Source organism: Acipenser ruthenus, chromosome 7 (genome assembly GCF_902713425.1).
Source record: "Acipenser ruthenus chromosome 7, fAciRut3.2 maternal haplotype, whole genome shotgun sequence".
Classification (NCBI taxonomy): domain Eukaryota; kingdom Metazoa; phylum Chordata; class Actinopteri; order Acipenseriformes; family Acipenseridae; genus Acipenser; species Acipenser ruthenus.
Window position 1 is genome coordinate 2,212,036 of NC_081195.1, and position 13,879 is coordinate 2,225,914.

The window sequence follows — 13,879 nt, forward strand, 5'->3', positions numbered from 1 at the left end:
CACTAACCCTAATTCTTTTCTGATGCAACCGTGTACTTATTGTGCAAAAAGATGTACACATCAAGTGCCCTCAAGTACTCTGAAGCAGCATTTAGCATATGGCATACATTAGTAGTCTACTAGCCATCAAACGTCCAAGGAAAAAAGATAGTGACACAAGAAAGGTGATGGCACTGTGATTCAACATGTCCTTCATGAAGAGATGCCCTAACCGGATTGCATGCACTAAGTGTTCGTGAATCACCATGCAATTCAGTGTGTCTCTCAGAAACAGATGGCTGGGATGTGGTTACTGAAGGGAAACAAGGTGGGAGGATGTTAACATGCCCTTGGCTGAGTTCTAACATGCCCTCATGATTAACGTACGGTTGTGTACTCAGGACAGGCATAAACAGATAGGTTTGAATGCAAGATATGTTATTGAACTGCCCAGGGATAAGCAGGACACAGTTCACACTTCCCAGTGTTCGTGTGTTGGAGAGGGGGAGTCCAGATCCTGGCCCTTGCTGCTTGCCGAGTGTCTTATATAAACCCATCACACAACTGGAGTGGTGCTCAATGCCCTGCCTGAATTAGCTTTGTGCCCAACCCCCTAGATGAGTATCTCTAGTTTTTTTGCAATGAGTGGCACATGATGTAGCATCTAGCTACCGGTATCTTTGGTGAATAAGCTGCTTTCCCTAAGCAACCAGTAGCAGTATATATTTTGGGAGTGACACAGCAACCACATGCATTCTTAGTTTAGTTGCTGCACAATGGGATATTGCTATCACACTTTAAAATGTCATTGCTTACTTATTGCTTGCTTACATATGCTTACTAAGTACCGTATATCAAATTATAATAAAAGAACAACGCACAGCTTTACTTTGTCCCCACAATGTCTTTGTTGTTCTGAAGACATTAATATGGGCGCTCTTCTGGAGAAGGTTGAGGACATGTCTGTCCTTCCAGAAGATTCTATAAAAACGTGGCCACCATACACAAGCATTAACAAGCCCCTACACTGTGGGACAGGTAAGGAAATGCCCTGCATGAACCAACCTGGATTGGCCATCTTTCATCCAAATGTCCATTGCACCATTCATTTTACAATGAAATGTATATGCTTTCTAAGTCTGGAAGAAGACTAAAGGGCAGAATTCATGAACAGCGTGCATACTTCACTTTTTCCGGGTATATGAGTAGAAAAGCAGTGTACCGCATACAAACAGCATACCTGCCTGACAAAAAGAAGGAACTGTGTGAGTGAACTGCTTCCCAAAATCAAACCAAAGAAAATCCTTCAATGAATCAAGAGCTGGAGCCTGGGTCAATTTAATCATTCACAGATAGAAAAAGTAACAGACCAAAAGGTGAGAACATTGAATCAATAAGGGAGAAAATGTATTGCATTTCACCATACATGCTACGCTTTATACTTTCACTGCAACACATTATTACACTGTGCTTTAACCATGGCACAGTACCCCGTGATGAGCTTGTGCAGACATGCCACATCGCTTGGGTGTGAGCAATCCTGCCAAAGCTCCAGTCTTACCTCTGAAGGTCCTAGCAGGTGTTATTGGGCGGTGTGATTAGATGAGCCCAACTGTAACACATTGAGAATATAGGAATGTACCATTTGTTTTTGCAGGGCAGTCTTGGTCCTTAGCTGTACTGAGTTCTTAGTTTCCTTAACTTTGTGAGTTGCTGGGTACTGAAGTTAAAGCCAGCGATGGTGGTCATAAGCTATTGCATTGCAGTGGCTAACTTTCCAACGCCACACAAACCCATGGAATGTCAAATGCACATAATAGTTTTCAAGTTTGTTTTCGTGTTGCTCTCCTATTGGCTGTATTATTATACATTTATTCCACAAAATATCAGTTTGAATAGCGTTGGAACCTTTCAGTAGGAGGGGATTTTGATTTCAGACCGGAGTAACTTTGACTCAGCCTAGTGGAAAGTCAGTACTGTGATGCTGGTGATCTGTCTGTCTGGGAGAGTAGGTGTGTGTGTGTGGTGCTAAGATACAGATTCATGTCAAGAAGGACCAGTGTTCACCGCGTGAATCTTTAATCTCTGCTGGAGCAGATATGGGCATTACTTACATTGATCTACAGCCCACATACATCTAGCTATAACCTCCTTTATACTTAGTTATAACCTACTTTTTATTAATGGTAAAGACCCCTGATTTAAGCTTCTGATTCCATTTACCCATGTGACTGAGTATGGGGCAGGTGTGAGGGGGCAATGAAATACACTATACATATTAAATACAATATACTGTACTACAGAGAAACTGCATTCAAAAAATTGGTTCAATACAGGAGATAAGGAGCTGAATTGGTTTTGAGTATCCTGCCGGTGGTAAAGAGAGTGAGGCAGCAACACATTTATGTATATTTGCTTGACTAGGTTGTCATATTGGTGCAAACCCGGTCAGAAGCAGCAGTTGATGGAATGAGGGTGTCACTGGCTACCTGTAAAGTTCAGGATTACACAAAATTCTCCTGCTTGCCTACAAGGCTCTTCATCACACAGGTTTAATCTGCTGACCCGCTATGTCCCTGCACGCAAGCTGAGGTCCTCTGACACTGGCTTTCTTGTTATACCCAAGCAACAGTGCACCACACTCGGAGAGCGCTCTTTTAGCTTCATGGCCCCGACTCTCTGGAACTCTCTCCCAGCTTTGGTGCATGATGCTCCCATCGTCGCTCGCTTCAAATCAACTCTCAAGACCCACCTGTTCTCTCTTGCTTTCCATGCTCTTTAAGCCTGATATCTGTTATTAGCTGTTTGTCTAAATTGCTATTTCAGGTTTTTCACTCCATCTTATTCGTATGATTCTGTGTGACACACATATCCACAATGTTTAGAATTCACATCCTAGACTTGTATTTAATGTATTTGCATTGTTTTTTTTACTGTTTGTATTTAATGTACTATGCCCTGTATCTCACTGTATTTAATGTATTATGCATTGTTCCTCACTATCTTGTAAAGTGCTTTGTGGTGGTGGTCCACTATGAAAGGCGCTATATAAAATAAATATTGATTGATTGATTGTAACAGGAACAGTATGGAAACCTGGATTAAAGCAGTTTATATCCACTGATACCACTGGCAGGGGCAGGCTTGTCTCAGCTTCTTTATTGAAACACATATGTATCTAGAGCAATATTCAGCTGGATTCACTAATATGTGCTACGTTACTTACAATAACATTTACTTTAGTAAAAAACCTGCTTGTGCTTCTGGGTGTCTAATATAAAATCACTTTCCGTTCCTGTATGTCAACCAGCACCTTTCAAACATAGTAATGGATAATGTGTCTCACACACACACACACACACACACACACACACCAACACACACACCAACACACACACCAACACACACACCAACACACACACACACACACACACACACACACACACACACACACACACACATACACACATCACAGCCAGGTCCTTTCTTTCTTTTATCAGTCTCAGTCAAATTCTGTGGCAGCCTCCAGGGGATTTCATTGGTTTACTGCATGGCTTGATCATTAAAAAAAAAAACCTACAGCCTGGGAGTTTTCTGATAATGTCTAGAGGATGAGTCATAAAACAGAGAGATTAGTCAGGGGCTCAGAAACAAAAGTGACAAAATGTCATTCATTCTAATTGATTTTTAGTGCAAGGAGAGGGGATGTTTCTATATAACCTCTGAATAATAACACTGAAAATCTGAAATTGAAAAAAAAGAAAAAGTGAATGCTATTTTTGCAGTTGTAGCGATAGTGGCAGATTTTCTAACTCATACAAGCTAAATTATTATATTGTTTCCTGTATGGATGGTAAAAACAATGATAGTTGTCACAACACAAGCTTTCTAACCACTACCCATTAATGTGGGACTAAATCTGTAACCAGGGCTAACTTAAGTACTTAAACCTTACTTGGGGTCGATCACATAGCTGGCTGAGTTATATATTAACCTATGGGCTAGACAAGGTGTAGCAAACTGGAGCTATACCACTCTAAAATCCCCTTTAAATCGAATCTACTGTCAGTCAGGATGGTGGCTACTTGCTATACAGGCTGTCAGTCATGCCATGTCCCTGGGCCTGGCTCTGCCTATCCAGATTCTCTGCATTGTGTAAAAGCATGTGGACTCGTTTAACACTACACTCCCAAGCTCGCTGGTCAATTCAACGGGACTTTATTTCCTCCTCAAATAAAACAGATCAAGAGGGACGTTTAACAGGGCTTCTCATTAATAACACAGTACAAGAAAACACTGCACGTAGCTTCAACATTAGCATTCTCGCGAGATCCCCTAAGTGAGATCTCGCACCCTCCAGCTAATGAAAACCAGACCTGGAATTAGAACGATATGCTGGTAACTATTAATACATCATTAAACTATGCTGCCTACAACTAATGTCCTGTACTCCTTCCCCACAGATCAGCATTCAGATATTCAACTTAAACTACCCCTGTTACACCTGCAAATACGAGAAAATCTCGAAGTCACGACATATACATATACAACTTTAAAAAAAAAAATATTTGTTTTATGCATTTATCTTGCATTATTTCTTTTTTAATTTGATCACATGACCTCTTCAAATTGAACAACAGCGTTACATTTCATGTTATTTATTTGTTTATGTATTATTATTATTATTATTATTATTATTATTATTATTATTATTATTATTATTATTATTATCGGTTCCATTCAGAAAAACAAGTCTTTAATTTGTGCAATAGAGTAAGTAATCCCTTTTTGTTAAATCTATGCATCACAATAATGTCGACGCAATACATTTTGGGGAGTTTAAAAAGCTTTTCTTACAGTCTGCATTATTGTCATGCTCGTTTTCATATTGTATTTTTTTTAATACACGTAACATGTAGTTTCAATATTGTTTTGGTGCGCATAAGGATGCATCAGTTGACGTTAGTGTTTTTTTGGGTGGTGGTAAATTTCAGAGAATTCTGTCGGGGTTCCCCCCAACACGTCACAAGCCACCAGTGCCACCTACCGGATTAATGCATGATTCTTATTTTATTTTATGAACATTTTTATTATTCCTTTTTTTTTGTAGCAACATATCTTAAAATGCATTTTTCGTTAAAGGATGATTTCATGTTTAATAGGCTCTAACTCACTAATGGATTTCAATACCCAGTGCTAAAATCCAGTGTATTTTGTCAGATGCAAACCAATAGCTACACATATTGCGATCTAGTAACAACACCTAGTGGTTATTTCTATAGCAGACAATAAAGTATATACAGTTCTGAACCGATGTGGATTTTTTGATATGGCAGAGACACATCTTTTTAAATTGTTCATTTGTGAAGACTAGTTGATACAACTAAAAAATATTGATAACAATAAATAAATAAACAAATAAATTAAATAAACGTCTTCGAATGTGACAACAATTATAATTAATATTATAAGCACGCAGCAATTAAAATACCCATATTGCTCCTTAGTGGGATTATAAGAAGAAAAAAAATTATAAAGAAAAACTAAAAGACTTCAGATGGAGTATACTCGTAAACACAAAGTCGTATTCATTGTATACTTTGTATTATATTAGAAGATGACTTTTCCCATTCATTTGTAACGTTAGCTTTGGTAGTACAAGAAGGGGGGGGGGGGTCATGTTTTGTTTCCGAGATCTCGCCAGGCTTTCTATCCAGTGACGAATTGTGACGAAGCTGCGTCTTAGAAACGAAAAAGAAAAGATTAAGCGAAGGTAAAATCAATGAGAGATCCAGTATTTCATTTGTAAGAACCCGGACGTCTAAACAGTAAAGGTACGTTGGTAGAAAACAATGACAAAGAGAGGAGACATGTGTGCGTGTGTTGGTATATAAGTTACATAATAATACGGAGAAACTGCTTGAGCCTGGAGGTAAATAAAAGAATGAGGCCTACGCAGCCTGCGACTTCTAGCAGCATGTATGACTATATCTAGATTTGAAAACGGGAAAAAGTCGTAGTGTATTGTATGCTCTGTTAATAAATTGGTTGACTTTTAGGCATGTAAGACTGTTCAGTGAGGTCTTCACCACTTGCAGGACCACAGACAGCGGTTTAGTCCTTGAACATGTTGTTGTCGGTGCTACTCGTAGTACTACTGTGTCGTGTATTGCCAGTGCTGGAATAGGGCCCGGAGCAATCTGTAATGAAGGTGGAAGTACCGAGGATAAGAAAGATTAAGGGTTTTTATTCATGTTTGCTTATTGCCCGCTTTAGATCAGATTAACAGTGTTAAGGTCCATGACTCCAGGTTTAGATTATAATCAGTCCATATTAAAATAATTTAAAAGTGTATTTAATGGCAATACAGTACTTGTTGTAACGAGCGTGCAAAGTTAGTTAAATAGTCTCAAACCACCATCTCTTCTACTGTGTGACAGTGGTGGCGTTCAAAATTCAAGTGGCAATTCACTGAATCTTTATTGATCCATCTGAGTCTTTATTCCCTCTCTCTCTCTCTCTCTCTCTCTCTCTCTCAAGATAAATTCTATCAATATATATATTGGGCGCCTGTGAGGACCCTCAGCCCAAAGATTAAGTTTTATTTCTTATTTACTGGTCAGAATTGATGATATGCATTCATTAGGAGGGTAGACGACCTCCATGTGAAAAGCCCTGGTGTTGATTGTGGGATGAATCTTGTGTTTTTCTATAGATGTCAGATGACCTGGGGAAGCAGTTAGCCAGTTACAAGGCTCAGTTCCAGCAGGTTGAAGCAGCCTTGTCTACAGATCCAGAAAATGAGGACCTACTTAAACTACAGAAAGATTTACAGGTTAGCATTTTTTTAATTTATTTTTTGTATCCAGGATAGAAAAAAAAATAAATGTATGATATAAAGCTATATACTTTTCAATTTAAAAAAAAAAAGTTTTGTGTACATTTCTGTAGAGAAGCTCCCCTAGGTCCTGCAGGTGTTAAATGTGTAATATTCCATTGCAGGAAGTGATAGAGTTAACCAAAGACCTCCTGTCGAATCAACCGTCAGTGGCTGCCACCAGTTCTGACAGCTCAGCCATTGTTCCTCTCAATCACTCCTGGGAGGTCGGGGACAGCTGCATGGCAGTCTGGAGTGAGGATGGACAGTAAGTGTAGTAACAAGTCTAAGAATTGCCTCAGGTGTTACAGTAAATGGTGAGGAACTTCTTACTGAACTTTTCCAATGCTCTGTTGCCTTCAGGAGTGTTCAAACCATTCAAAATTAGAGAAACAGCTTGCTTTTCTGTTGCTAAATCAAACAAGGAGGGTAGTGCTAACAATACATGTTGGGTTGCTAGTAATAGATATAAAATAATATTACTGACTACCAAATAGCCATTTCTGTGTTAATCTCTAAAATAATGACAATTACTTTCAAATTGTATGCTGCAGATTCTACATATATTGAAAGGAAAATTTGGTCTTGTATATGTGAGGATGGAGGCAAATGTGATTCCTGCCTCACCCTAAGGATGCCTTTTTAGTTAACTGTACCAGCATAACAAGTTAAAGTATGCATTGTGTTTTGTTTTTTGAAGGGGAGTCATTTGATCACATCAAAGTGCTCTGCTAGTGTTTCAAGTGATTTTGTAAAGCTTGAATTATAAACTTCTACTCACATGCTTACAGACGTGATTTGTTTACAGGGTTTACGAAGCAGAGATTGAGGAGATAGACGAAGACAATGGCACAGCTGCCATCACTTTCTTGGGATACGGCAATGCGGAAGTCATACCCCTGGTGAACCTCAAGCCTGCGGAGGAGGGTAAGAATTCAGAGGACGACGGGGGCAAGTCTAAGTCAAGGTGAGTGGGTTTGCACTGGTTTGCATCTGTGTCCGGAAGAAATTTACTGTTTGTGTAAATTCATTTATCTGCTTGCATCTAATGAACTAGATATACGACTTTCATAACCGACAGAAGTGATTTAATTTGATTGTGCTAACAGAAAGGAACAGATAGCCCAGCAGAGGGAGTATAAGAAGAAGAAAGCACTGAAAAAGGCCCAAAGAATGAAGGAACTTGAGCAAGAACGAGAGGACCAAAAATCTAAATGGCAACAATTTAACAATAAAGCCTATTCAAAGAACAAGAAAGGACAGGTTAGTAGCCTTTCTCTAACAGTTTTTTTTTTAAATGTACTTATTTATTAAAAATGTTTATGTATTTATTTGAAATGTCATTTACTTACATCAAGTGATGTTGGCTATTTTTTTTCTGAGACCATATTTTATAAATTAATGCATAATTGTCTTAAAACATTTTTAAAAAGTCTTGTATCTAATGTAAAAACATCACATTAAAACATGAATTTAATTGTGTAGCTGCCTGTTCAAGGTTAGTCTGCTGACATTAACTATGCTTTACCTAGCAACATATGCTGTTTGTGAGGCAAGCCTGACTTGGAGGGGACTCAATGCCATAAAAATACAAAATTCTAACCACCTTTTTTTGTGGTGTGTTTTAGGTGAAGAGGAGTATATTTGCATCACCAGAGAGTGTGAATGGTAAAGTTGGTGTTGGAACATGTGGAATAGCAGATAAACCGATGACTCAGTACCAAGATACCTCTAAATATAACGTAAGGCATTTAATGCCACAATAACATGACACAGGGTAGAGTGAAGCAGCACAAGTCTCAGCATTAACAGTATTCTTTATTAGCAGGAACTCCATTCTCTGAAATCTAAAGAAGCTGAACACATCTTGTCAGCTAGCTTGTCTACTCAATTAGAAGAGTTTTTTTAAAACATTTGCTGACTGTGCAAGAGTGGAAACATTGCAAAAATGCACCTTTGGGAATACTGGGTTTTATTTTTTGAGTGTGTTTGAGAAGTACACAAGCTAAGCAGTTTTAGTAAACAACATCCAAACTAATACAGAACCACTGTTAAAGCTCAGCCTGAATAGTTTTCTCATTATATTGTTGGGGCCTTATTAATGGGCATGTTGGCTGCATCTGCCAGTTCATTAATAATGTCCCTTGTTGCATTTTTCTTTTTCTTTTTTTTTTTTTTTAAGTTGTGTTGTGTTCCAATAGTGCAATTCAGTAATTTGTGTTAATTTGATGCAATGACTGGCTAATAACAGGTCAAGCAAGGTTTGGCATGTGACCCAAAAAGCAGAAGGTACCAGAAAAGTATTTCTAGGTACTTCTGTAGTCTTACTTAACATACAATAGTGCCAGTAAAAAAAACAAAAAAACAGCAGAAGCAAGCATCCCATAAGTAATAATAAATAATAATAATAATTGAAAGGACATTGGAAGGAGAGAATTCTTTTGGTTGAGGTGAGCTAAACTGAAATGCCAATTTCAGAATTACTTTATTTTTATTTTTGTTTCTGAACAAGCATAATGCATATAAAGAAAGCAGTTGTTACTAAGATTCTTCCTATTTATGGAGGAATGTAATTTTTATCTTAAGTTTTGTATGTTTAACTTTTATCAAATAAAGATGTTAAAATGGATTTTGTCTTTTGTTTAAAATGATATGAATCTCCTTCTGGTTTCCCCAGATGTATAAAGCCTTGTTTGGGTCTGAGGCTGCCCACTTAGTGTGTTTTTAATTACAGTGCAAATGGAACTTCATTTTCTTGGGTATTGATCAAAGGACATCCAATCGCCTAATAGAACATACCAGTCAGGGTTTCAAAGGACTGTGTGTGTCTTTAATTTCAATGTGCAATACATACTGGTTTCAATTCAATATTGTAACACTGAGTGGAAACATCCTTGGTCCAGCTGCAGTCCAGAATCTGATCAAGTTGAATTAGTGCAAAAAAACTGTATACAAGCAATGAAAAATCATCTTGAATCTGTTATAAATCCTAAGGTGGTCATACCAAATCTATAAAGATAAAATGAACAGGTTTCAATACTTATGAATCAAGATTTTACTTTTGTTATGGACTAATTACTTATCCGTAAATGCATATCGGTGGTTCACGTTCTTTGATGCTGTCCTGATATGTAATACAGAAGAAATAATAGAAAACACCCTTTTTTATAAGAACATAAGGAAGTTTACAAATGAGAGGAGGCCGTTCAGCCCATCTTGCTCGTTTGGTTGTTAGTAGCTTATTGATCCCAGAATCTCATCAAGCAGCTTCTTGAAGGATCCCAGGGTGTCAGCTTCAACATTACTGGGGAGTTGGTTCCAGACCCTCACAATTCTCTGTGTAAAAAAGTGCCTCCTATTTTTGTATTATGTATGTGTGTGTGTGTGTGTGTGTGTGTGTATATATATATATATATATAAATTATTGACATTACAATCTGAAAAGAAACACAACAGTTCTAATTGCTTACTGTAAGATTATTTTAAAAGGAAAAACAAAAACAAACTTTAGCTTTCATCCCTCCGCCTACAGGTGGCAGCATTGTCATTCCTGCAGCAATGCCTTAGTTGTAAATCTTTGTATCTGGATACGGAGGGACTTGGTAGCTGTTAAATTGAGTCATTGATATAAAAAGGCAAAGGAATAAACACACACAGAGTACAATGTATTCTTACAACAGCCATTACAATTGGAAGAGTTGAAGGAGAGTGTAAATTAGGTATGCACTGTGTACATATTTACATGCAACTGACATATTTTACAGTTCCTGCTGCAAATGGGTATACATGTTAGCATGGCTGAATGCTCAACATTCACAAGCTGATTTTTCTGATTTAGTCAGAATGTTTGTATCGTTCCCATCTATTTTCCAAGGGGATTTCAGTGGTTACGTATATGCAGCATGCAGACAATTTAATACAAACACCAACATGAAGTATTTTCACCAGATCAACTTAGAAATCTCTTAAATTGTGTTTTTATCAGACAAAGTTTTTTGTTTTTTTATTTTAAATAACAAATACAAGCTAGAAAATAGCACATATATATACATATAAATTTGACCTTGTTAAGGAACTTCTAACAGAAAAATCATTAGACTTTTCTTACTCTTTTTTGTTTTTTTTTCCCCCCAGAAGTACCCCTCAAACTGCCCAAGCAGACTTTGGGTTTAGATCACCTGGAAATGTTTTGGGTTGTATCAACTTGGTGGAAATCCCTTTTAGACTACCAGATACACTAGGTACACATATCCCATTAGATATACAAACTTTATTTGGGGACTTGCTCTGCGGTTTTTAGAAAAATAATCTCAAATATTGAGGTTGGTAAAATTCTTAGCAAATAAGATGGGCACTCTCATGGTGCAGCACCATATAGTAACATATCAAAAAACAAAATACATTTCCTATATTATTTAGAGGGTTTTTAACTTTTTCTTTTGTTCAAAGCTGCCTGCTGGAAGCAATACTTCCCCATTATATTCAAGTTGCCATATTTGACGTGTTTTGTATCCAAAATTAAGTTAAGCCTTTTCATACAATTGTAATTGTGAATACAATATAATAAGTCTCAAGTTTTACAGTACTACAATTATTTTCATTTATTTAAAAGATGAACATGACAAACCCATTACCAAGTAAAATGACCCACGTAGTTATCTCCAGCAACTAGTTTCAGTTTCTATAATGTGTGATCTGGGCCCTGTATTCTTTTCCCCTTTGGTCTGGAATGGTGTCTTAAAATACCTTTAGGTACCAATTTTTTTCAAAGCGCCCCCTGCATTTGCCTGGCATTCTGTTTTGGGTTTAAAAATCTATATTATATATATGTGATCAAGGGAGTAAGAGGAAATGCTTTCCCACAAACAAGGACGAAAACCTGAACGATTAAGTTAGCCGTGCTTTTTTTATATATAACATTAAAAGAAAAACTAAACTAAAAGTTTGCAGATAAATATTCAATATTTCACCATGTAAATTAGTAGTTGTGGGGGGTGGGGGAGAAAACAGCTGGCATGTACCTGTTTATGCTTATGTTCTTGTGCTCTAATGCCCTACTGGAATCCAGGCAGTGCAAGTCTTGACTGAAGATACTGTTTTTGTTAGCAGAGAATGGGTAATACAGGGTTTCAAAATAAATCTGCAAAGCAGATACCAGTAGTTGTTAAAAGCTGCGTTTTCTTTGCAGCTCCTGATAGGATCAGATATAACATTCTTTCTAGATTTCTTATTTGCTGAACGTGATCAAGGGTATGAAAACTGCTGCTTTTCTTACAAATGGCCAAAGGTGTTCAAAGTATCTGTTGTACATGTGGAGAGGTTCATTGCAGGATACAAATTCCTACTAGCCTCCCTTTACACTTGACTAGGCCTATGTTCCTGTACAGCAACATCACTGTGCTAGGTAGTTATTTCCCAAAATGTGCTGCTTTGAATGTAGTTTGAATAGCACCAAACATGTGTGTTGTGTCAGACATTCTCAGCTGCTTTGCACTTAAAAGGTTGTGTCCAAGTAAATTTAGGACCATCATAAACCCGAGGTTTGATTAAGCCAGAATTTCAGTCAAGTCTTCAGCTCTGGATGGCTGGACTAGATGATAAAGTACACTAAGCAAACTGATCACCTGACAAGCACATCTTCCACTTGCTCTAAAAAACAGCTTCAAAGACAATGTCTGCTGTTCAACTGAAATAGGGGGTTATTACTGGAGGTCATTTTAGGTGATGAAGGATCAAAATATATACCAAAACACAACTTGACTAATCTACTAGACTTTTTGTTTATTAACTTATCCCTCTTCCAATTCTAGAAACAAGGAATAATTACTGGAATTGGTGGAAAAAAAACAACAAAAACAATCAATACAACCAAAAAATCATCAATAAGTTAACTTTCAATCTTGTGGATCTCAAGTAGGGGGTAATTAAATTAAATGTGAACAACAAAGGTTTTGAACCGATTCTCATTGGCGAGGTCTAGGCCATAAATTAGAGGTTTTATATTTGTTGATCTTTAAAAAACGAGTGGGGAAGGGGTGGTGGTGTGAGGAGATCTCGAACCTGAGGTTTTAACATTTCTAACAAACAATCCTCATTCACCACGACTAGTGGCTCAACACAGCTTTTAAAAAAGTGTTAAATTGTCAAACTTTTAGTAAATACAATAAATGATAAAAGCATGCCACTCAAACTTGGTGTTTTATAAACAGAAGTCCCTAAAACTGGTGAAATACCAGTTTTTTGTCGTTGTGTCTTGGTGTTTTGATCACTGTACTATCAGCTTCTTCAGAACAACATTGGATAACCAACCAACTGTCCTCATCATAAAGAAGAAAACCACTATGATGTTTTTTAAAACAAAACACAAAAACAAGACATGGTGGTCAAAATGTCTCCACGATACTTTGTAAACAAAGGCCACTAAATTTATGTTATGTCTAGTTTTTCTTGTTAGGAATCATTTCATAACTCCTTAAATTTTAATAAACTAACAAATTCACATTGATGTTGGACAGACACTGATTTATATCTTGAAGAAACAAAGGGTTTTTATTTTAATGATCTAAACATTGGCAGATCTTATTACTGCTTCCCTGAAACTCATTCATTATTTTCTTTCCATTAAATATATTAATAAGATGAGATATAAATAATCCAAGACCACCAGTGTGCTTATTATGAAGGGCAGTATTTGAATCTGCTACTGTTTACATCATTAAAATAGACCTCAAAAAAGCAAAAATGATCAAAACAAAATAAACAGCCTTGTTATTGCTCAGGACTCCTGTGATGAAGCAACATCATTTCTTAAAATGCGAGAAGAGCATTGCCTTTTGGAGGCATGGCCAGCACTTGCAGTAGCTGCTCTGTTGGCTGCACCTACTAAATACCCGCACATACATGAACATATACCATTTCATTCCCCTTTGCTGATTTTGATATAACATTGCAAAGGCCACCAGCTATCTAATCTGCATTTTTGGCTGTTGTTAGCACTTGAAACCAATGTAGCACCAATTTCAA

The 13,879-nt window shown here is 37.2% G+C and overlaps 1 protein-coding gene across 2 annotated transcripts; it reads left to right on the forward strand.

Annotated features, from left to right (window-relative positions):
• Positions 1–5,659: 5,659 nt before the first annotated feature.
• Positions 5,660–9,485, forward strand: LOC117415147 (survival of motor neuron-related-splicing factor 30-like). Of its 2 annotated transcripts, none has more exons than XM_059026115.1 (6): positions 5,660–5,752; positions 6,695–6,814; positions 6,982–7,124; positions 7,665–7,823; positions 7,966–8,119; positions 8,485–9,485. In XM_059026115.1, exons 2-6 carry the CDS (start codon positions 6,695–6,697, stop codon positions 8,620–8,622), a joined length of 714 nt encoding a protein of 237 aa, XP_058882098.1. In that variant the 5' UTR covers positions 5,660–5,752; the 3' UTR covers positions 8,623–9,485. The 2 variants fall into 2 exon arrangements, with proteins under 2 accessions (XP_058882098.1, XP_033881026.1); XM_034025135.3 differs by having other exon boundaries at positions 5,662–5,813.
• Positions 9,486–13,879: the final 4,394 nt, after the last annotated feature.